The sequence below is a fragment of the Pseudophryne corroboree genome, chromosome 2, assembly GCF_028390025.1.
Source record: "Pseudophryne corroboree isolate aPseCor3 chromosome 2, aPseCor3.hap2, whole genome shotgun sequence".
Taxonomy (NCBI): Eukaryota; Metazoa; Chordata; class Amphibia; order Anura; family Myobatrachidae; genus Pseudophryne; species Pseudophryne corroboree.
Genome location: NC_086445.1, coordinates 790,385,342 through 790,409,834, shown reverse-complemented (window position 1 = coordinate 790,409,834; position 24,493 = coordinate 790,385,342). Strand labels below are relative to the sequence as shown.

The following is a 24,493-nucleotide window of genomic DNA, read 5'->3' as shown; positions in this document are numbered from 1 at the left end:
ATGTATCTATCAGACGCTGCCATGTGCTGTAATGTGACTATCGGACGCTCCTGTGCGGTGTAATGTGACTATAGGACGCTGCCGTGTGGTGTAATGTAACTATCGGACGCTGCCGTGTGGTTTATTGTAACTATCGGACGCTGCTGTGCGGTGTAATGTAACTATTGGACGCTGACTTGCGGTGTAATGTGACTCGGACACTACTGTGCAGTGTATTGTAACTATCGGATGCTGCTGTGCGGTGTAATGTAACTATCAGACGTTGCTGTGCAGTCTAATGTAACTATCAGCGCTGCTTTGCGGTGTAATGTGACTCGGACACTACTGTGCAGTGTAATGTGACTATCAGACGCTGCCGTGCAGTGTAATGTGACTCGGACACTAGTGTACGATGTAATGTAAATATCGGACGCTGCCATGCGGTGTAATGTGACTAGGTCACTACTGAGCAGTGTAATGTACAGTAACTGTCGGATGCTGCAGTTCGGTGTAATATAACGCTGCCGTGCGGTGTAATGTGACTCGGACACTACTGTGCGGTGTATTGTAACTATCGGACGCTGCCGTGCGGTGTATTGTAACTATCGGACGGTGCTATGCGGTGTAATGTAACTATCGGACGGTGCTGTGCGGTGTATTGTAACTCGGACACTACTATGCCGTGTAATGTGACTCGGACACTACTGTGCGGTGTAATGTGACTCGGACACTACTGTGCTGTGTAATGTAACTATCGGACATTGCTGTGCGGTGTAACGTGTCTCGGACACTACCGTGCGTATGTAACTAGCAGACGCTACCGTGAGGTGTAATGTAACTATCAGATGCTGCCGTGCGGTGTCATGTGACTCGGGCACTACTGTGCGGTGTAATCTAACTATCGGACACTGCTGTGCGGTGTAACGTGTCTCGGACACTACTGTGCGGTGTAATCTAACTATCGAACACTGCTGTGCGGTGTAACGTGTCTCGGACACTACTGTGCGGTGTAATGTAACTAACGGGCGCTAAGGCATATCCCCTGCTCCCCTCTCCTTAATCCAATCTGCTGCAGCGGTACACAATAGGCCTTTCCTATATTTCAGCTCCAGGCCCATGTGCACATTAATCTGGCACTGTATACACACACACACATACATTGTGGCAGAGACAGCAGTTTTCCATGTCAAAGTAATGTGGAGGATCCAGACCAGGTTTTAGAAGCAGTAGCAGACTCCCAGGTGTTTGATAAGCAGCACCTGGGATTTCCTGATATAAGGGTTTCCAGGACAGAGTCATCTTGCTCTCGATGGTGGAATAGCTACCCGAGTGATAGGCCGGGTTGTGTGGGTTAGACGAGGGACCACTGGAGCCTATCAAGAGTCTGCTATGCTGTGAGTACCTGTATGCTACTGCCTGTAATACCGACTGTATGGAACCAACTTGCTATGTGGTGACCTGCTGTGCAAAATAAACACTGAAAGTGTTCATCTAAGTCCCCGTGTGTGTGATCCTTGTCACAAGTGGTGGAGAATGCGAGCAAGGACACGGTGTACAGCAGAAACGGTTGGTAAGCCTACCTATGTTAAAACTACAAGTTTTCCTTTTTCCTCTCTGGTTATGCAGTGCATGTGGTAGTCTTAATGGGCCAAAGCATTATAGGCAGACGGTTTGCTGTTATGTATTAGATAGCCAGCAAAACAGGCGGTGTCAGCTTGGACTGTTTGATAAGCCTGGCACTTTATATTAAACCTCTGAGATTTGTCCTTAAAGGGGCCACGCAGGGCAATATGGAGGAGTTACTAAAACAATTTGCTGAGCTTGTAGCTGGGCAACAGACCCAGATTCAAATGTTACATGAGGGGCAGCAAGCTCAAATTCAAATGTTACATAAGGGGCAGCAAGCTCAAATTCAAATGTTGTGCGATGAGTTAAAAGCGCTTAAAAAGTCTGAGCATAAATCAAGAAAATAGTGAGGCCAGGTGGCGCAACTTATCACATCCAGAAATATAAGTTGGAATTGGCTTACACAATAGTGGAGTACCAGAATAATCCAAACTTCAAATAGATAGCAGTACACTTTCCATACAATAATGGATACTATAAAGATAACAGAAAAACACAGAACATAGGGGGTAATTCTGAGTTGATCGCAGCAGGAATTTTGTTAGCAGTTGGGCAGAATCATGTGCACTGCAGGGGGGACAGATATAACATGTGCAGAGAGAGTTAGATTAGATGGCCTGGTAGAAAGATTTAATAAAACACTTAAGCAAATGATAAAGAGGGCAGTGTCACAAGAAAAACGAGATTGGGATCTGCTCCTACCTTTCTTGATGTTTGCGGTCAGAGAGGTACCCCAATCGTCTACAGGGTTTAGTCCATTTGAGCTCCTCTATATGAGACATCCCAGAGGAATTCTAGATCTCTTAAAAGAAGGGTGGGAAGAACAACCATGCCAGGACCCTAACGTCGTTCAGTTTGTGGCCCAGTTATACGGCCGTCTTAGGCAGATTGCCCCACTACTGAACAAACACATGGAAAGGGCCCAACAACATCAGAAACAGAGGTATATCGTCACCTCGGTTAACCGTTCCTTTAATCTGGGAGAAAAAGTGTTAGTGCTGGTGCCCACCACAGAAAGCAAGATGTATGCACAATGGCGGGGCCCCTATGAGATCGAGGCACTGGGACCGGTCAATTACAGGGTCCGACAGGAGGGTAGAAGGAGGGAGGTACAAGTCTACCGTGTAAAACTGTAAACCTGTTAAAACCCTGGAAGGAAACTGCCAGTCGGCCCACTTTGGTAGCTAAGAAGATTTCAGAATGCCAGGTACCCATGGCAGTCACGCTTACTCCTGAACAGAAACGGGAAGTGGTGAACTTGACGAAACGCTACAAAGATGTGTTTTCTGCCATTCCGGGAAAGACACGGATCATCCAACATGATGTTGTGACTCCACCCAGGGTGGTCATTAAACAGAGGCCATATCGCATACCCGAAGCGAAGCAGGCAGCGGTAAAGCAGGAGGTGGAAGAGATGTTACGCCTAGGGGTTATCGAGGAATCCACCAGTGAGTGGAATAATCCCATTGTTTTAGTACCGAAGCCTTCAGGTGCCTTACGGTTCTGCAATGACTTCCGTAAATTAAATCAAGTGTCCCGGTTTGATTCCTACCCTCTGCCCCGGGTGGATGAGTTAGTAGAAAATTTAGCCAATAGTCAATATCTCACTACACTTGATTTGACAAAAGGTTATTGGCAGATTCCGTTAACATAAGCTGCTAAGGCAAAAACAGCCTTCTCTACCCCAGAAGGCTTATTCCAATATAAAATGCTCCCATTTGGTTTACATGGGCCCCAGCAACCTTCGAGAGAGCTATGAATAAGTTGCTGCGGCCCCACAGGGAATATGCGGCTGCATATTTAGATGACATCGATATTTTCAGCTCTGATTGGGAGTCACACCTACCAAAGGTAGAAGCCGTTTTACAGCCTCTATGGGCACACGGGTTTACCGCCAACCCCGAGAAATGTGCCATCGGTATGATAACACCGGACCCAGTCCGTGGCACAGTCACCTTCTGAGTCCGGTAGGACATAATATAAGGCTCTCCAGTGCATGGCCTACCATCTGATACCCCTGAGTAAGTCCCAGCACGATAAAAACGGGACAAAATGCATTGGATAAATACGGGTTTTCCGTTTTCCTGCTTGATTGACAGATAAGCATGCATACTTTGTTTCAAATTGTACAAGTCCATTTTCTTGTGTTTAAATTGTCTCATTAAATGTGTGTAAAAACGTTATCACACTATCAGCTTTTTTCCCTTTTGGGAGTACTTTCTGATTTAAGGTATTCTGGTCAATTGGATGTTTTTGCTGGCTCCATCCGGTCATTTGATACCTTTATAAACGTAAGTGCTGCCATGGTACTTTAAATTTATCTTGGTGCTACACCCTCATAATTGGTAAATAAGCACAATTACCAGAAGTGTTTTTGGCATAACAACCACCTTGGCACAAATTAAGCACTATTAGCATTTTATTGCACGCTTTTTTGCACTGATTCTACACACATAGCACAGCGTCACTTTGGCTAGGTCTGTGCACTACACTGATCTACTGTTTTCCATTACCCCCCCCCCTGTGAGGAATATCATGCTGATATCAGGGTGGATATAAGAGGAGGAGGTTATTAAGGAGGGAGATGGTCGATCTACAGAAACCTATAAGAAGTGATTTCTCATTTGTGTGTCTGGTACGCATATTTTATTACCACTTAAGGATACCTTGTAATTATGGAACACTGAAGGCGCAGCCAATTTACCACCTAATATAAATATATATATATATATATATATATATATATATATAGACCTGGTGTAGAATCCGCACTCGTTGCTGAATGTTCCTTATGGATGGGTGCCTTCAGTGAATAGTCAAAGTATAGAAAAACAGAGACTGCGGCACTCCACTGGTTGAAAAGATATTTAGTGATGAAGCATAAGCTTAAGGAGCTGCAACAAAACTACATCAAAGGTTGACGTTTCGGTGCTACGCAGGCACCGTTCTCAAAACCTAGTATTTAGCAGAACTACTAACTACTAGGTTTTGAGAACGGTGCCTGCGTAGCACCGAAACGTCAACCTTTGATGTAGTTTTGTTGCAGCTCATTAAGCTTATGCTTCATCACTAAATATCTTTTCAACCAGTGGAGTGCCGCAGTCTCTGTTTATATATATATATATATATATATAGAAATCCAATGTAGGAACGACACTCAGAGACAACAGCAGGTCAAAAACGTGTATTTAAAGTCTACGATCGTTTCGGAGCACAAAGCTCCGTCGTCAGGACAAATATCAAAACAGTGTATTTGTCCTGACGACGGAGCTTTGTGCTCCGAAACGATCGTAGACTTTAAATACACGTTTTTGACCTGCTGTTGTCTCTAAGTGCCGTTCCTACATTGGATTTCTACATATTTACTGATCTGGCACCTGAGCAAGTTGAAGCTTTTGGAGGAGTGCCGGCTGCTGCTGTACATGTGTGTGTGTGTGTGTGTGTGTGTGTATATATATATATATATATATATATATATATATATATGGGATCGCTATGAGATAGCATTGGCCATGATGCCGGCTGTCAGTATACCGACAGCGGCATCCCGGCCACCAGGATGCTGGCATCATGGCAAGCACTAGTTAGCCCCTTGCGGGCTCGATACGCTGGCCACGCTGCAGGTCGTGGACACCCATAGAGGGAGAAAAGCCTGTGGCGCCAGCATTTTACAGCTGTGCGGGATTCCAGCATCAACACTGTGATCGCCGGGATCCCGTGTGGCGGTATGCTAACCGCCTCCCATATATATATAATACATAATTTATGTAAAGACTGTACTGCTGTGGAGGGGGCATGCTCATGCCCAACTTGGTGTACATTGCTAAACGTGCACACAGAAAAGGCGATGTTGCTCCACCTCTCTGATTGACCTGGCTCTCCAGACAGGCTTGGCCCTGTATAAACTGTACCAGCCAGTCTCAGTGTCCCCTTGTCAAATTGAAATGCCAACTCATGCACTGCCTGTGAATCTTATTACTGTTCTTTACAGTGCTATGTGGTGAGGTCAATGGCTGGGGAGACACTGGCTAGTATCAGAGCCAGATTTACACACACATATATGATTTGGTCGGTTTTCACTATAATGATAAGCATAATGCAAAAATGACATTTATGAATGATAAATATCGTCTTTGTATTATTGTTAAACCTGCGCCTAACCCTGTCTGTATGTTACTGGTTCTTACTTAGTTTACAAAAAGTATGCAAATGTCTGCAACAAAACATATGTATCTGTGCTGTCTAGTCAAGGTCAGATTAACAATGGGTCTTGGTGGCCCCTAATCGGAAATGTTATATGTGCTCTTGATCATAGAATGTTTTGGGCTAACCAGGTAGTAGCCCAATTGCAAACATTAATGTATGTGAGGTAATAACATCAGCCATATTTAACTTCATTTTCTTTAATTTCCATTATGTATTATACACAGTTTCTCGGTTACAGTTATATTCAGGGGGGCAAGTGCTAGATTTTGATAGAGATTCAAGGTTATTCACCACCAAAATATGCATATTCTACATATAAACATACTCTAGAGGTACTTTATTCAGCATAAATTGCAAATGCTAGAAATGGTCGTGCACCCTAGTGAGTGCCCCTATAGTGGGCCCTTGAAATAATATTTACTGTAAGTCTCCATTCCCCATTCTGACACTCGGAGACGGGACACTAATAGAAATTGTTACAAGTGCTCGTTGCTAGAAATTTAGTGACATATTCTGGTTATTGTTTACTACCAATCAGAACTTTATCTTTCGCTTTATTTGTCTTTTATGATGTACATTATAAATGTGTAACGGGTGAGACGGGTGTAGTATGTTATGCCGGCGCTTGGGATTCCGGCACTCAGCATACCAGCACCGGGATCCCGACCGCCGGCATGCAGGCAGCGGGGTGAGCGCAAAAGGTGTCGTGGACACCCCAAGAGGGAGAATAGTTGTCAGTATGCAGGCTGTCGGGATTCCGGCGTCGTTATGGTGAGCGCTGGGATCCCGACAGCCGGCATATCAAATGCTTCCCAGGTGAGACAAGTGTCCTCCCAGCTCATTGTCCCATGAATGTCTTCTAACATAAGGAACCTGTAGAGTCATATAAGAGAATTTTGTGGGGAAAGATAGTAGAAATGACAGTTATGTTAAAGGATCTAAGGGGACTGACAGTGAGGATGAGGACTTGTCCCAGGGACACGCTGTTTTAAATATTTTTGTGCATACATTTATTAAACTGAATCTTATAAACAAAGTATAAACATTCACAATCCTCAAACAGTTTATAACATTTTTTGTAAATTATCATAGTAATTACAGAATTTACTATGGAATTTTATTTTATATATATATGTGTGTGTGTGTCATTTCACCTTGCAAATCCTTTATAATTACATTGTTTTTGTAAACAGAATTCACTCTCACACGTTACCCCCAAAACTATACATTATCAGACTGCATACTGTTTGTTTTGTTTTCTACATAATTATCTTGCTTGTCAGGAATTGGGAGAAAAAAATACCAGCTAATAAGCAATGGTATTTAATAATACATACAGCAGCATAACTTTATATGCAGCTTCTGGTACTTTACTTTCCCAGTCTCTAGTGCTATGCTTTCCTAGTCTCTATTACTATCCTAATCTCTGGTACTATACTTTCCCTGTCTCTGGTACTATACTTATCTCTGGTACTTTACTTTCCCAGTCTCTAGTGCTATGCTTTCCTAGTCTCTATTACTATCCTAATCTCTGGTACTATACTTTCCCTGTCTCTGGTACTATACTAATCTCTGATACTTTACTTTCCCAGTCTCTAGTGCTATGCTTTCCCAGTCTCTATTACTATCCTAATCTCTGGTACTATACTTTCCCAGTCTCTAGTGCTATGCTTTCCTAGTCTCTATTACTATCCTAATCTCTGGTACTATACTTTCCCAGTCTCTGGTACTATACTTATCTCTGGTACTTTACTTTCCCAGTCTCTAGTGCTATGCTTTCCTAGTCTCTATTACTATCCTAATCTCTGGTACTTTACTTTCCCAGTCTCTAGTGCTATGCTTTCCTAGTCTCTATTACTATCCTAATCTCTGGTACTATACTTTCCCTGTCCCTGGTACTATACTTATCTCTGGTACTTTACTTTCCCAGTCTCTAGTGCTATGCTTTCCTAGTCTCTATTACTATCCTAATCTCTGGTACTTTACTTTCCCTGTCTCTGGTACTATACTAATCTCTGATACTTTACTTTCCCAGTCTCTAGTGCTATGCTTTCCCAGTCTCTATTACTATCCTAATCTCTGGTACTATACTTTCCCAGTCTCTAGTGCTATGCTTTCCTAGTCTCTATTACTATCCTAATCTCTGGTACTATACTTTCCCTGTCTCTGGTACTATACTTATCTCTGGTACTTTACTTTCCCAGTCTCTAGTGCTATGCTTTCCTAGTCTCTATTACTATCCTAATCTCTGGTACTTTACTTTCCCAGTCTCTAGTGCTATGCTTTCCTAGTCTCTATTACTATCCTAATCTCTGGTACTATACTTTCCCTGTCTCTGGTACTATACTTATCTCTGGTACTTTACTTTCCCAGTCTCTAGTGCTATGCTTTCCTAGTCTCTATTACTATCCTAATCTCTGGTACTTTACTTTCCCAGTCTCTAGTGCTATGCTTTCCTAGTCTCTATTACTATCCTAATCTCTGGTACTATACTTTCCCTGTCTCTGGTACGATACTTATCTCTGGTACTTTACTTTCCCAGTCTCTAGTGCTATGCTTTCCTAGTCTCTATTACTATCCTAATCTCTGGTACTATACTTTCCCAGTCTCTGGTACTATACTAATCTCTGATACTTTACTTTCCCAGTCTCTAGTGCTATGCTTTCCTAGTCTCTATTACTATCCTAATCTCTGGTACTATACTTTCCCTGTCTCTGGTACTATACTTATCTCTGGTACTTTACTTTCCCAGTCTCTAGTGCTATGCTTTCCCAGTCTCTATTACTATCCTAATCTCTGGTACTATACTTATCTCTGGTACTTTACTTTCCCAGTCTCTAGTGCTATGCTTTCCTAGTCTCTATTACTATCCTAATCTCTGGTACTTTACTTTCCCAGTCTCTAGTGCTATGCTTTCCTAGTCTCTATTACTATCCTAATCTCTGGTACTATACTTTCCCTGTCTCTGGTACGATACTTATCTCTGGTACTTTACTTTCCCAGTCTCTAGTGCTATGCTTTCCTAGTCTCTATTACTATCCTAATCTCGGGTACTATACTTTCCCAGTCTCTGGTACTATACTAATCTCTGATACTTTACTTTCCCAGTCTCTAGTGCTATGCTTTCCTAGTCTCTATTACTATCCTAATCTCTGGTACTATACTTTCCCTGTCTCTGGTACTATACTTATCTCTGGTACTTTACTTTCCCAGTCTCTAGTGCTATGCTTTCCCAGTCTCTATTACTATCCTAATCTCTGGTACTATACTTTCCCTGTCTCTGGTACTATACTTATCTCTGGTACTTTACTTTCCCAGTCTCTAGTGCTATGCTTTCCCAGTCTCTGTACTATCTTAATCTCTGGTACTATACTTTCCCAGTCTCTAGTGCTATGCTTTCCCAGTCTCTGGTACTATACTTTCTCAGTCTCTGGTACTATACTTTCTCAGTCTCTGGTACTATACTTTCTCAGTCTCTGATACTATACTTTCTCAGTCTCTAGTGCTATGCTTTCCCAGTCTCTGATGTTATCCTAATCTCTGGTACTATACTTTCCCAGTCAATAGTGCTATGCTTTCTCAGTCTCTGGTACTATCCTAATCTCTGGTATTATACTTTCCCAGTCTCTGATACTATAGTTTCCCAGTCTCTGGTACTATACTTTCCTAGTCTCTGGTACTATAGTTTCCTAGTCTCTGGTTCTATACTTTCCCAGTCTCTGATACTATACTTTCCCAGTCTCTGATACTATACTTTCCCGGTCTCTGGTACTATACTTTCCTAGTCTCTGGTACTATAGTTTCCTAGTCTCTGGTTCTATACTTTACCAGTCTCTGGTACTATGCTTTCCCAGTCTCTGATACTATGCTTTCCCAGTCTCTGATACTATACTTTACCAGTCTCTGGTACTATGCTTTCCCAGTCTCTGATACTATACTTTCCCAGTCTCTGGTACTATACTTTCCCAGTCTCTGGTACTATACTTTCCATATTTTATCTTATGATATCAATTTGTGGAATATTTTTCAGATTTGGAGCCCCCAAGGATAAAATGTCCAAGTGTAAAGGAAAAGGTGGCAGAACCAAATAAACTGACGGCCAGAGTTTTCTGGGACACTCCTGAGGGACTTGACACGGCAGATGGGATTTTAACAGAGTAAGCTTCATAAGTAGTAAGAAATCATTACTTCCTGGCTGGATGTAATATTCATGGACACTTTGCTAATGTCACATACAGCACATCACCCAAATAGAAAATGGTTAGAGATAGGATAAAACCAAAACATCATGTATTGGAGTTTTCCCTGTGAATTTGGCAATTTAAAAAACTTCCACAAAAGCACATCTAGGCTTTACATCATAAAGTTTTTGTATATTATGCAGCTCCTAATAATAACATAGTAACTTTTTTAACATGAATACTTTTTATTGAGCATTTATAAAATATTTAAAAAAAATTGTAAAGGGAGAAGTATAAAAAATAAATGGGTAAGAAATGGAAAAACATCAGGTGGAAAATTACATACATACACAGGTCAGCATCACTTACATGAAGAACAAGAGTTATGCGGAGCATGAGAACACTTCTTGGAGGGGTGAATATGGAGGAAGGTAAACTTGTGGTTGCTCATTAAGCTCAAACACGGGGGTATGGTCGACAGACTCAGGGGGTTGAGAGTGGGAATAACATATTCATGCCAAAGGGGGATAACGCAGATGTAGAGGAAGCATACAGTATTTCAAAAATTTAGCAATGAAGGTTTTGTCTGCAATAACAATATGACCCAAGACATAACTCAGGGAAGTCTTGAGTGTGTAGATACAAAAGAATCACATTTGGGGGAAAGTCACTAGGGGTAGACAAGATCAGGGCTCCCTCCAAAAAGGTTTAAAAAGTGGGCTAACCCAAATAACATGAAACCAATCATCACATTGGGAGCTGTTGTGCTAACAGGTCTATGTCATTTACTTAGGGTGAGATACATGTAACTATCAGAAATATGCAGATCCTATACCAGGATTCCCTAAATCTGTGAGAATTCATCCTGTTGATTGTTAGAACCTCTTCTTATGTACTGTAGCAGACTTAGAGCAATTCAAATCCAAACAGCTGTGGTGTCCACTGACTGGACAAAGTCACAGCCCAGCACAGTCTTTATTAGAGGCTGACCCAGCATTGATTCCATCTCCCCTTAAAGCAGGAAGCTATTGAAGTGCTGTCCATGGTGAGTTGTCCTATCCTATGCTGCATAGGCACTTGGAATAAAGCCCCCATACTCATGCTACCTGGGGGTTGAGGCGTGTTAGTTACATTTTAGTCTTCTATTGAAGTCATCAGTCTGATTTAGGATCTGCAAGTACTTTGTTTTTAGGCTGAAATGTACAAAGGGGTTCATGTATCAAACAGTGAAAAGAGTAGAGACATTGCCCAAAGCAACCAATCACATCTGCCTATCATTTACTAGAGTGTACTCGATAAATGCTTCCTCTAAGCTGGACAACTTGTCCACCCTTTCACTGCTTGATACCTGTACATCAACCCCTTAATACTAGAATATGAAAATAAAAATGTATGTTCAAATTCTGGGTAAGAAGTTTCTGTTCAAACACAGCCTTCCCTTATGGCTTTCACATGGCGTTATGGGGGAGAACCGGAGCAGCCCTTCAGAAAACCAGCTGCATGGAGAAGGCCCAGGGTCTCCAGCTACAGGAGAGAGGGCATGTTAGTAAATTAATTACATAGATCAGACTTTAGCTTAGGATGACATTAAATATACTGCACCTTCTCTCAAGCTACTTCCCTTATTTATACTATTTTGCCCCATATCCAACTGGGATTGGGTAAAAAAACAGAATGGTTTGGACCCAGGAACACCGTACCAGACCTTCTCCCTGCAGCAACCTCTGCTCAGGGGCATAGCCAGAACTTTGTGGGCCCCATAGCAACATTTTGTCCCAAAGCTTCTAGAGAGACACTTCTCTGCAGCAGTTGTTAATTTTATAATAGTGCCCTAGTTCATTTTCTGAACCATAGTAGAGCCTTAATTAATGTTATGCCCCATAGTAGTGCCCTAGTTTTTTTTATGAATCGCAGTAGTGCTTAAGTTCACCCTATGTCACATTTCAGAGCTGCCAGTACACATTATGCCGCACAGTACCCCAATTCACATTATGATATATAGTGCTCCCCGTTCATATTGTGCCTCATTACAGTGCCCCGGTTCATATTATATAACATTAAAATGCCCTCCAGTTCATTTTATGCCACACTACAATGAAGACATCCAGAGGCATACCCAGATATATTGCAGGCCCCAAGGAAAAGTTTGAAAGGACCCCTATCAGGGCCGGCTCCAGGCCTACACTCTGAGCGAGAAAATGTGAAAGCGCCCCCCCCTCCCCTCTCCTTGCGCGCGCTCCTGGAAAACTGGGTGTGGTCTCTGGAAAAGTGGGCGTGGCCTCGTAACTTCATATCACCAAACTATAAATAAATATATTTTCACACCCCCTCTACGCACACAATTAGCAGCCTTACACATAATGTCTCCAGTATAGTGACAGATACACATAATGTGCAGTGCCAGATAGACATGATATGCAGTGCCAGCTACACATGACATGCCCCCCAGCAGTGCCAGTTACACATGACATGCCCCCCAGCAGTGCCAGATACTTAAATGGCCACACAGTGCCAGATATGTCCCCACAGTTCCAGATACATAAATGACCCCACAGTGCAGATATGCCCCCACAGTGCCAGATACATAAATACCCCCACAGTGCCAGATACATAAATGCCCCCACAGTGCAGATATGCCCCCACAGTGCCAAATACATAAATGCCCCCACAGTGCAGATATGCCCCCACAGTGTCAGATACATAAATGCCCCCACAATGCCAGATACATGCCCCCACAGTGCTGATATGCCCCCACAGTGCCAGATACATACATGCCCCCACAGTGCCAGATACATACATGCCCCCACAGTGCAGATATGCCCCCACAGTGCCAGATACATACATGCCCCCACAGTGCCAGATACATACATGTCCCCACAGTGCAGATATGCCCCCACAGTGCCAGATACATAAATGCCCCCACAGTGCCAGATACATAAATGCCCCCACAGTGCTGATATGCTCCCACAGTGCCAGATACATACATGCCCCCACAGTGGCAGATACATACTAGAGATGAGCGCCTGAAATTTTTCGGGTTTTGTGTTTTGGTTTTGGGTTCGGTTCCGCGGCCGTGTTTTGGGTTCGAACGCGTTTTGGCAAAACCTCACCGAATTATTTTTGTCGGATTCGGGTGTGTTTTGGATTCGGGTGTTTTTTTCCAAAAACACTAAAAAACAGCTTAAATCATAGAATTTGGGGGTCATTTTGATCCCAAAGTATTATTAACCTCAAAAACCATAATTTACACTCATTTTCAGTCTATTCTGAATACCTCACACCTCACAATATTATTTTTAGTCCTAAAATTTGCACCGAGGTCGCTGTGTGAGTAAGATAAGCGACCCTAGTGGCCGACACAAACACCGGGCCCATCTAGGAGTGGCACTGCAGTGTCACGCAGGATGTCCCTTCCAAAAAACCCTCCCCAAACAGCACATGACGCAAAGAAAAAAAGAGGCGCAATGAGGTAGCTGTGTGAGTAAGATTAGCGACCCTAGTGGCCGACACAAACACCGGGCCCATCTAGGAGTGGCACTGCAGTGTCACGCAGGATGGCCCTTCCAAAAAACCCTCCCCAAACAGCACATGACGCAAAGAAAAAAAGAGGCGCAATGAGGTAGCTGTGTGAGTAAGATTAGCGACCCTAGTGGCCGACACAAACACCGGGCCCATCTAGGAGTGGCACTGCAGTGTCACGCAGGATGTCCCTTCCAAAAAACCCTCCCCAAACAGCACATGACGCAAAGAAAAAAAGAGGCGCAATGAGGTAGCTGACTGTGTGAGTAAGATTAGCGACCCTAGTGGCCGACACAAACACCGGGCCCATTTAGGAGTGGCACTGCAGTGTCACGCAGGATGTCCCTTCCAAAAAACCCTCCCCAAACAGCACATGACGCAAAGAAAAAAAGAGGCGCAATGAGGTAGCTGACTGTGTGAGTAAGATTAGCGACCCTAGTGGCCGACACAAACACCGGGCCCATCTAGGAGTGAAAAAAAACCCACGGTTAGGTGGTATATATTGTAATACAATTATGGATGGACGGACTGCCTGCCGAGTTCCGACACAGAGGTAGCCACAGCCGTGAACTACCGCACTGTACACTGGTTGATAAAGAGATAGTAGTATACTCGTAACAACTAGTATGACACTATGACGGTATAAAGAATGAAAAAAAAACCACGGTTAGGTGGTATATATTATAATACAATTATGGATGGACGGACTGCCTGCCGACTGCCGACACAGAGGTAGCCACAGCCGTGAACTACCGCACTGTACACTGGTTGATAAAGAGATAGTAGTATACTCGTAACAACTAGTATGACACTATGACGGTATAAAGAATGAAAAAAAAACCACGGTTAGGTGGTATATATTATAATACAATTATGGATGGACGGACTGCCTGCCGAGTGCCGACACAGAGGTAGCCACAGCCGTGAACTACCGCACTGTACACTGGTTGATAAAGAGATAGTAGTATACTCGTAACAACTAGTATGACTGACTATGACGGTATAAAGAATGAAAAAAAAACCACGGTTAGGTGGTATATATTATAATACAATTATGGATGGACGGGCCGACTGCCGACACAGAGGTAGCCACAGCCGTGAACTACCGCACTGTACACTGGTTGATAAAGAGATAGTAGTATACTCGTAACAACTAGTATGACACTATGACGGTATAAAGAATGAAAAAAAAACCACGGTTAGGTGGTATATATTATAATACAATTATGGATGGACGGACTGCCTGCCGACTGCCGACACAGAGGTAGCCACAGCCGTGAACTACCGCACTGTACACTGGTTGATAAAGAGATAGTAGTATACTCGTAACAACTAGTATGACACTATGACGGTATAAAGAATGAAAAAAAAACCACGGTTAGGTGGTATATATTATAATACAATTATGGATGGACGGACTGCCTGCCGACTGCCGACACAGAGGTAGCCACAGCCGTGAACTACCGCACTGTACTGTGTCTGCTGCTAATATAGACTGGTTGATAAAGAGATAGTATACAACAATATACTACTATACTGGTGGTCAGGCACTGGTCACCACTAGTCACACTGGCAGTGGCACTCCTGCAGCAAAAGTGTGCACTGTTTAATTTTAAATTAATATAATATTATGTACTCCTGGCTCCTGCTATAACAACCTGCAGTGCTCCCCAGTCTCCCCCACAATTATTATAAGCTTTTATACATTGATGTGCAGCACACTGGGCTGAGCTGAGTGCACACAGACTGAGTCACACTGTGTGACTGCTGTGTATCGTTTTTTTCAGGCAGAGAACGGATATAGCAGAGAACGGATATATTAAATAAAAGTTAACTTAACAACAACTGCACTGGTCACTGTGGTAAACTCTGTCTGCACAATCTCTCTCTCTCTCTCTCTCTCTTCTAATCTATTCTAATGGAGAGGACGCCAGCCACGTCCTCTCCCTATCAATCTCAATGCACGTGTGAAAATGGCGGCGACGCGCGGCTCCTTATATAGAATCCGAGTCTCGCGAGAATCCGACAGCGTCGTGATGACGTTCGGGCGCGCTCGGGTTAACCGAGCAAGGCGGGAAGATCCGAGTCGCTCGGACCCGTGAAAAAAAAAAGTGAAGTTCGTGCGGGTTCGGATTCAAAGAAACCGAACCCGCTCATCTCTAATACATACATGTCCCCACAATGGCAGATACATACATGTCCCCACAGTGCCAGATACATAAATGCCCCCACAGTGCCAGATACATAAATGCCCCCACAGTGCCAGATACATAAATGCCCTCACAGTGCTGATATGCCCCCACAGTGCCAGATACATACATGCCCCCACAGTGCCAGATACATACATGTCCCCACAGTGCAGATATGCCCCCACAGTCCCAGATACATACATGCCCCCACAGTGCAGATATGCCCCCACAGTGCAGATATGCCCCCAAAGTGCTGCCAGATACACAAATGCCCCCACAGTGAATGCCAGATACACAAATGCCACCACAGTGAATGCCAGATACACTAATGCCCCCACAGTGCTGCCAGATACACTAATGCCCCCACAGTGCTGCCAGATACAAAAATGCCCCCACAGTGCTGCCAGATACAAAATTGCCCGCACAGTGCTGCCAGATACAAAAATGCCCCCAGTGCCAGATAACTGTATCCAAGTGCGGAGAGGAACGGGCAGTGCGCAGTGTTCAGAATGCTGAGGTATGGGAGCTTTGCTCCCGGGACCTCAGCTACATGCAGGCAGCAGGGGATCGAGCTACGGCAGCAGGGGATCGAGCTACGGCAGCAGGGACAAAGGACACCCATACCGCCCTCAACCCCCGGATCAGACTCACCCGTGCGTGACCCACCGCGATGTCTGCGGAGCTGCGGCTGCTCTCCGGCGCCGGTCATCTGAAATATGGCGCCGGTCCTCGAGCCAATCAGAGCTCGCGGCCCGGCAGCCAATCAGGAGCCGCTGCTGCCGGGCCGTGAGCCCTGATTGGCTGATGGCCGGCACCATGTTTGAAATGGGCAGCCGCCCTTAAATAGCTGGCGCCCTGTTCGGCCGCTCCAGTGGAACGTGCCTGGAGCCGGCCCTGACCCCTATGTACCACCCAATGGTGAAAAATGTATATAACACATGTAACTTTGACAGGGAAGGGAGTCTCCTCTTAACTCTCCCCATAGCAGCTTTACTCTCTACACCTATGGTAGCTACGCTCTACTATATAACACATGTAACTGTAACAGGGAAGGTGGCCCCTCTCAGCTCTGGGCCCCATAGCAGCTGCACTACTTGCACGTATGGTAGCTACGCCCTTGCCTCTGCTACTGTGTAGCTTGCAGTGCGTATCCCCAGTTAAAAGCTGATTGGCTGGAGCATCATTTATCAAATCTCATTGATAAATCAGCCCATTTATGATAATTATTTCACAGCACAATGGCAATGGAGGATGCGTGGAAACATACGCTAGGTGTTATGTCACTGAGATGGCGGTTGTTGCTTGATGTAAAACTACATAATGCAGACAAGTAGTGAGCAAACACCACCCTAGGTTTACTAAGATACTTTCAAGAAAGATGTCACTACACTTTCTTTAGTACGTGTTTTCACCCTGTATTAGCTACTGTACAATGAAGAAAACAACATTTTGAGGTTATGGCCTTAGGCATAGGGTCTTAGAGTTGAATGCAAAATGTCTCTGAAAAAGAAGAATTGCATTTTGTTTCCTATTCTGAATTGCCACAGGTGCAAAAGTGCCTCCCCCCTGATGTGACAGGAGCAGATTACAACATGTGAGATGTTAATTGAACAAGATGCAAATATAACATTTTTGTTTTGTATAAACATCATTGATAAACATATAGGGGGTCATTCCGAGTTGTTCGCTCGCTAGCAGATTTTAGCAGCATTGCACACGCTGGGCCGCCGCCCTCTGGGAGTGTATCTTATCATAGCAGAATAGCGAACGAAAGATTAGCAGAATTGCGAATAGAAAATTCTTAGCAGTTTCTGAGTAGCTCGAGACTTACTCCTACACTGCGATCAGCTCAGCCCGTTTCGTTCCTGGTTTGACGTCACAAACACGCCCTGCGTTCGGCCAGCCACTCCCCCGTTTCTCCAGACACTCCCGCGTTTTATCCTGGCACGCCTGCGTTTTTCCGCACACTCCCAGAAAACGGTCCGTTTCCGCCCAGAAACACCCACTTCCTGTCAATCACACTCCGATCACTTCAACAATGAAAATTCTTCGTTCGGACGTGAGTAAATCTACTAAGTTTTGTGCTAAAATACTTAGCGCATGCGCACTGCGTACCATGCGCATGCGCATTTTCGCCTTAATCGCTCTGTTGCGAAAATCGGCAACGAGCGAACAACTCGGAATGACCCCCATAGGCACTAACCCCTTCCCAAACACAGCAATAAACAGACTTTATTTTTGAAACAAATGTTCAGCACAGTAATCTTAGTTTTAAATTACAGTTTTAGCACTTTAACTTCATTTGCATTAATAGGTGTGACTTAGACACATTCAACCAATCAGAGGCAGCCTGTGGCCATCATAATTTTCTGCTCACAATGGGGGTCATTCCGAGTTGGTCGCTCGTTATTTTTTTCTCGCAACGGAGCGATTAGTCGCTAATGCGCATGCGCAATGTCCGCAGTGCGACTGCGCCAAGTAAATTTGCTATGCAGTTAGGTATTTTACTCACGGCATTACAAGGTTTTTTTTTCGTTCTGGTGATCGTAATGTGATTGACAGGAAGTGGGTGTTTCTGGGCGGAAACTTGCCGTTTTATGGGTGTGTGTGAAAAAACGCTACCGTTTCTGGGAAAAACGCGGGAGTGGCTGGAGAAACGGAGGAGTGTCTGGGCGAACGCTGGGTGTGTTTGTGACGTTAAACCAGGAACGACACTGACTGAACTGATCGCAGATGCCGAGTAAGTCTGGAGCTACTCAGAAACTGCTAAGAAGTGTCTATTCGCAATTCTGCTAATCTTTCGTTCGCAATTTTGATAAGCTAAGATTCACTCCCAGTAGGCGGCGGCTTAGCGTGTGCAAAGCTGCTAAAAGCAGCTTGCGAGCGAACAACTCGGAATGACCCCCAATGTGCAGCAAGGTTTGAATAACCACAATTTCAGTCCCTCCAAATAAGAACTCACAACATGAACTTACTGTACTGTTGCTGCATCTACACAACCCCACTAACCCCCGGTCTGGCCCCCTTGTAGTAGGAGTGAGTGCAAGTGCAGGTTGCCTAAAAAAAGACACTCATCGTGAAAGAGGCACATGTGCACAGAGTAAATTATGCAAATTGTATCTAAATCAAACTCTGAATGAAGTCCATCTGCTTTTAATAACTATGGGGGGTAATTCAGAGTTGATATCAGGTGTGCCCAATTTAGCACATCTACGATCAGTTTCTCAGACATGCGGGGGGACGCCAAGCACAGGGCTAGTCCAACCCGCACGTTAGGCCCAACCCTCCCCCATCCAACCCGCACAGGTACAAAAGCATCGCACAGCGGCGATGCTTTTGTACCTGGCGAGTAGCTCCCTACCTGTGCTGCTCCTGTGCGCTGGCAGGGATCTACCCACCGCGTTACGGGTCGCAGCGGCTGCATGTGACGTCACGCAGCCGCCTCAGCCCACCCCCCCCAACGGTCTGGACACACCTCGCCAACGGCTTTCTAGCGCCGTTGGCACGCCCCTTCCCGCCCGGTGACCGCCTCTGCCTGTCAATCAGGCAGAAGCAGCCAGTGAGATGCTGATAGCATTTCACTGGGCTCCCGGGGTGCGCACACGCAGTACTCCACACAGTCATTCAGACTGCGATCCCTGCCGCTGCAACGATGCAGTCGGAATTACTAGAGATGAGCGGGTTCGGTTCCTCGGAATCCGAACCCCCCCGAACTTCAGCCTTTTTACACGGGTCCGAGGCAGACTCGGATCTTCCCGCCTTGCTCGGTTAACCCGAGCGCGCCCGAACGTCATCATCCCGCTGTCGGATTCTCGCAAGGCTCGGATTCTATCGCGAGACTCGGATTCTATATAAGGAGCCGCGCGTCGCCGCCATTTTCACACGTGCATTGAGATTGATAGGGAGAGGACGTGGCTGGCGTCCTCTCCGTTTAGATAGAGAGTGAGACACTTGATTTACTAGTAATTTAATTTTAGTAATTTTGGGGAGCATTAGGACTGGAGTACTCAGAGAGTGCAGAGTTTTGCTGATAGTTATACTAGTGACCACCAGTTTTATTTATTATTTAAAATCCGTTCTCTGCCTGAAAAAAAACGATACACAGTCACATACCATATCTGTGCTCAGCCTCAATGTGCTGCATGATAATATCATCTATGTATATCTGACTGTGCTGAGTGCTCACTGCTCACACAGTTTAATTGTGGGGGAGACTGGGGAGCAGTTATAGCAGGAGTACATAACAGTGCACACTTTTGCTGCCAGTGTGACTGACCAGTGACCACCAGTATATTGTCTGCCTGAAAAAGTTAAACACTCGTGTGGTGTTTTTTTTTTTTATTCTATAAACGCATTCTGCTGACAGACAGTGTCCAGCAGGTCCGTCATTCATTATATTATAATATATACCTGCAGTAGTGATATATATATTTTTTATATCATTATCATCCAGTCTATACTAGCAGACGCAGTACGGTAGTCCACGGCTGTAGCTACCTCTGTGTCGGCAGTGCTCGTCCATAATTGTATACCTACCTGTGGTGGGTTTTTTTTTTTCTATCTTCTTCATACTAGTAGTTTAGGAGTCTGCTGACAGTGTCCAGCAGGTCCGTCATTATATAATATATACCTGTCCTGCAGTAGTGATATATATATATTTTTTATATCATTATCATCCAGTCTATACTAGCAGACGCAGTACGGTAGTCCACGGCTGTAGCTACCTCTGTGTCGGCAGTGCTCGTCCATAATTGTATACCTACCTGTGGTGGGTTTTTTTTTCTATCTTCCTCATACTAGTAGTTTAGGAGTCTGCTGACAGTGTCCAGCAGGTCCGTCATTATATAATATATACCTGTCCTGCAGTAGTGATATATATATATTTTTTATATCATCATCCAGTCTATACTAGCAGACGCAGTACGGTAGTCCACGGCTGTAGCTACTTCTGTGTCGGCAGTCGCTCGTCCATAATTGTATACCTACCTGTGGTGGGTTTTTTTTTTCTATCTTCTTTATACTAGTAGTTTAGGAATCTGCTGACAGTGTCCAGCAGGTCCGTCATTATATAATATATACCTGTCCTGCAGTAGTGATATATATATATTTTTTATATCATTATCATCCAGTCTATACTAGCAGACGCAGTACGGTAGTCCACGGCTGTAGCTACCTCTGTGTCGGCAGTGCTCGTCCATAATTGTATACCTACTTGTGGTGGGTTTTTTTTTTCTATCTTCTTCATACTAGTAGTTTAGGAGTCTGCTGACAGTGTCCAGCAGGTCCGTCATTATATAATATATACCTGTCCTGCAGTAGTGATATATATATATTTTTTATATCATCATCCAGTCTATACTAGCAGATGCAGTACGGTAGTCCACGGCTGTAGCTACCTCTGTGTCGGCAGTCGCTCGTCCATAATTGTATACCTACCTGTGGTGGGTTTTTTTTTTCTATCTTCTTCATACTAGTAGTTTAGGAGTCTGCTGACAGTGTCCAGCAGGTCCGTCATTATATAATATATACCTGTCCTGCAGTAGTGATATATATATATTTTTTATATCATTATCATCCAGTCTATACTAGCAGACGCAGTATGGTAGTCCACGGCTGTAGCTACCTCTGTGTCGGCAGTGCTCGTCCATAATTGTATACCTACCTGTGGTGGGTTTTTTTTTCTATCTTCTTCATACTAGTAGTTTAGGAGTCTGCTGACAGTGTCCAGCAGGTCCATCATTATATAATATATACCTGTCCTGCAGTAGTGATATATATATATATATATTTTTTATATCATTATCATCCAGTCTATACTAGCAGACGCAGTACGGTAGTCCACGGCTGTAGCTACCTCTGTGTCGGCAGTCGCTCGTCCATAATTGTATACCTACCTGTGGTGGGGTTTTTTTTTTCTATCTTCTTCATACTAGTAGTTTAGGAGTCTGCTGACAGTGTCCAGCAGGTCCGTCATTATATAATATATACCTGTCCTGCAGTAGTGATATATATATATATTTTATATCATTATCATCCAGTCTATACTAGCAGACGCAGTACGGTAGTCCACGGCTGTAGCTACCTCTGTGTCGGCAGTCACTCGTCATCCATAAGTATACTAGTATCCATCCATCTCCATTGTTTACCTGAGGTGCCTTTTAGTTGTGCCTATTAAAATATGGAGAACAAAAATGTTGAGGTTCCAAAAATAGGGAAAGATCAAGATCGACTTCCACCTCGTGCTGAAGCTGCTGCCACTAGTCATGGCCGAGACGATGAAATGCCATCAACGTCGTCTGCCAAGGCCGATGCCCAATGTCATAGTACAGAGCATGTAAAATCCAAAACACCAAATATCAGTAAAAAAAGGACTCAAAAATCTAAAATAAAATCGTCGGAGGAGAAGCGTAAACTTGCCAATATGCCATTTACCACACGGAGTGGCAAGGAACGGCTGAGGCCCTGGCCTATGTTCATGGCTAGTGGTTCAGCTTCACATGAGGATGGAAGCACTCAGCCTCTCGCTAGAAAAATGAAAAGACTTAAGCTGGCAAAGCACAGCAAAGAACTGTGCGTTCTTCGAAATCACAAATCCACAAGGAGAGTCCAATTGTGTCGTTTGCGATGCCTGACCTTCCCAACACTGGACGTGAAGAGCATGCGCCTTCCACCATTTGCACGCCCCCTGCAAGTGCTGGAAGGAGCACCCGCAGTCCAGTTCCTGATAGTCAGATTGAAGATGTCAGTGTTGAAGTACACCAGGATGAGGAGGATATGGGTGTTGCTGGCGCTGGGGAGGAAATTGACCAGGAGGATTCTGATGGTGAGGTGGTTTGTTTAAGTCAGGCACCCGGGGAGACACCTGTTGTCCGTGGGAGGAATATGGCCATTGACATGCCTGGTGAAAATACCAAAAAAATCAGCTCTTCGGTGTGGAAGTATTTCAACAGAAATGCGGACAACATTTGTCAAGCCGTGTGTTGCCTTTGTCAAGCTGTAATAAGTAGGGGTAAGGACGTTAACCACCTCGGAACATCCTCCCTTATACGTCACCTGCAGCGCATTCATCATAAGTCAGTGACAAGTTCAAAAACTTTGGGCGACAGCGGAAGCAGTCCACTGACCAGTAAATCCCTTCCTCTTGTAACCAAGCTCACGCAAACCACCCCACCAACTCCCTCAGTGTCAATTTCCTCCTTCCCCAGGAATGCCAATAGTCCTGCAGGCCATGTCACTGGCAATTCTGACGAGTCCTCTCCTGCCTGGGATTCCTCCGATGCATCCTTGCGTGTAACGCCTACTGCTGCTGGCGCTGCTGTTGTTGCTGCTGGGAGTCGATGGTCATCCCAGAGGGGAAGTCGTAAGACGACTTTTACTACTTCCACCAAGCAATTGACTGTCCAACAGTCCTTTGCGAGGAAGATGAAATATCACAGCAGTCATCCTGCTGCAAAGCGGATAACTGAGGCCTTGGCATCCTGGGCGGTGAGAAACGTGGTTCCGGTATCCATCATTACTGCAGAGCCAACTATAGACTTGATTGAGGTACTGTGTCCCCGGTACCAAATACCATCTAGGTTCCATTTCTCTAGGCAGGCGATACCGAAAATGTACACAGACCTCAGAAAAAGACTCACCAGTGTCCTAAAAAATGCAGTTGTACCCAATGTCCACTTAACCACGGACATGTGGACAAGTGGAGCAGGGCAGACTCAGGACTATATGACTGTGACAGCCCACTGGGTAGATGTATTGACTCCCGCCGCAAGAACAGCAGCGGCGGCACCAGTAGCAGCATCTCGCAAACGCCAACTCTTTCCTAGGCAGGCTACGCTTTGTATCACCGCTTTCCAGAATACGCACACAGCTAAAAACCTCTTACGGCAACTGAGGAAGATCATCGCAGAATGGCTTACCCCAATTGGACTCTCCTGTGGATTTGTGGCATCGGACAACGCCAGCAATATTGTGTGTGCATTAAATATGGGCAAATTCCAGCACGTCCCATGTTTTGCACATACCTTGAATTTGGTGGTGCAGAATTATTTAAAAAACGAGAGGGGCGTGCAAGAGATGCTGTCGGTGGCCAGAAGAATTGCGGGACACTTTCGGCGTACAGGCACCACGTACAGAAGACTGGAGCAACACCAAAAACGCCTGAACCTGCCCTGCCATCATCTGAAGCAAGAAGTGGTAACGAGGTGGAATTCAACCCTCTATATGCTTCAGAGGTTGGAGGAGCAGCAAAAGGCCATTCAAGCCTATACAACTGACCACGATATAGGAGGTGGAATGCACCTGTCTCAAGCGCAGTGGAGAATGATTTCAACGTTGTGCAAGGTTCTGCAACCTTTTGAACTTGCCACACGTGAAGTCAGTTCAGACACTGCCAGCCTGAGTCAGATCATTCCCCTCATCAGGCTTTTGCAGAAGAAGCTGGAGACATTGAAGGAGGAGCTAACACTGAGCGATTCCGCTAGGCATGTGGGACTTGTGGATGGAGCCCTTAATTCGCTTAACCAGGATTCACGGGTGGTCAATCTGTTGAAATCAGAGCACTACATTTTGGCCACCGTGCTCGATCCTAGATTTAAAACCTACCTTGGATCTCTCTTTCCGGCAGACACAAGTCTGCAGGGGTTCAAAGAACTGCTGGTGAGAAAATTGTCAAGTCAAGCGGAACGCGACCTGTCAGCATCTCCTCCTTCACATTCTCCCGCAACTGGGGGTGCGAGGAAAAGGCTCAGAATTCCGAGCCCACCCGCTGGCGGTGATGCAGGGCAGTCTGGAGTG

The 24,493-nt window shown here is 44.8% G+C and overlaps 1 protein-coding gene across 2 annotated transcripts in view; it reads left to right on the top strand.

Moving 5' to 3' along the window:
• The window catches only part of SRPX (sushi repeat containing protein X-linked), a 245,177-nt gene that overhangs the window by 157,905 nt on the left and 62,779 nt on the right, over nt 1-24,493 (top strand). For both annotated transcript variants that reach the window (XM_063955569.1, XM_063955568.1), the window contains one exon: nt 9,842-9,968. In XM_063955569.1, the coding sequence (XP_063811639.1) occupies nt 9,842-9,968 (127 nt within the window). The remainder of the gene's footprint in view (nt 1-9,841; nt 9,969-24,493) is intronic.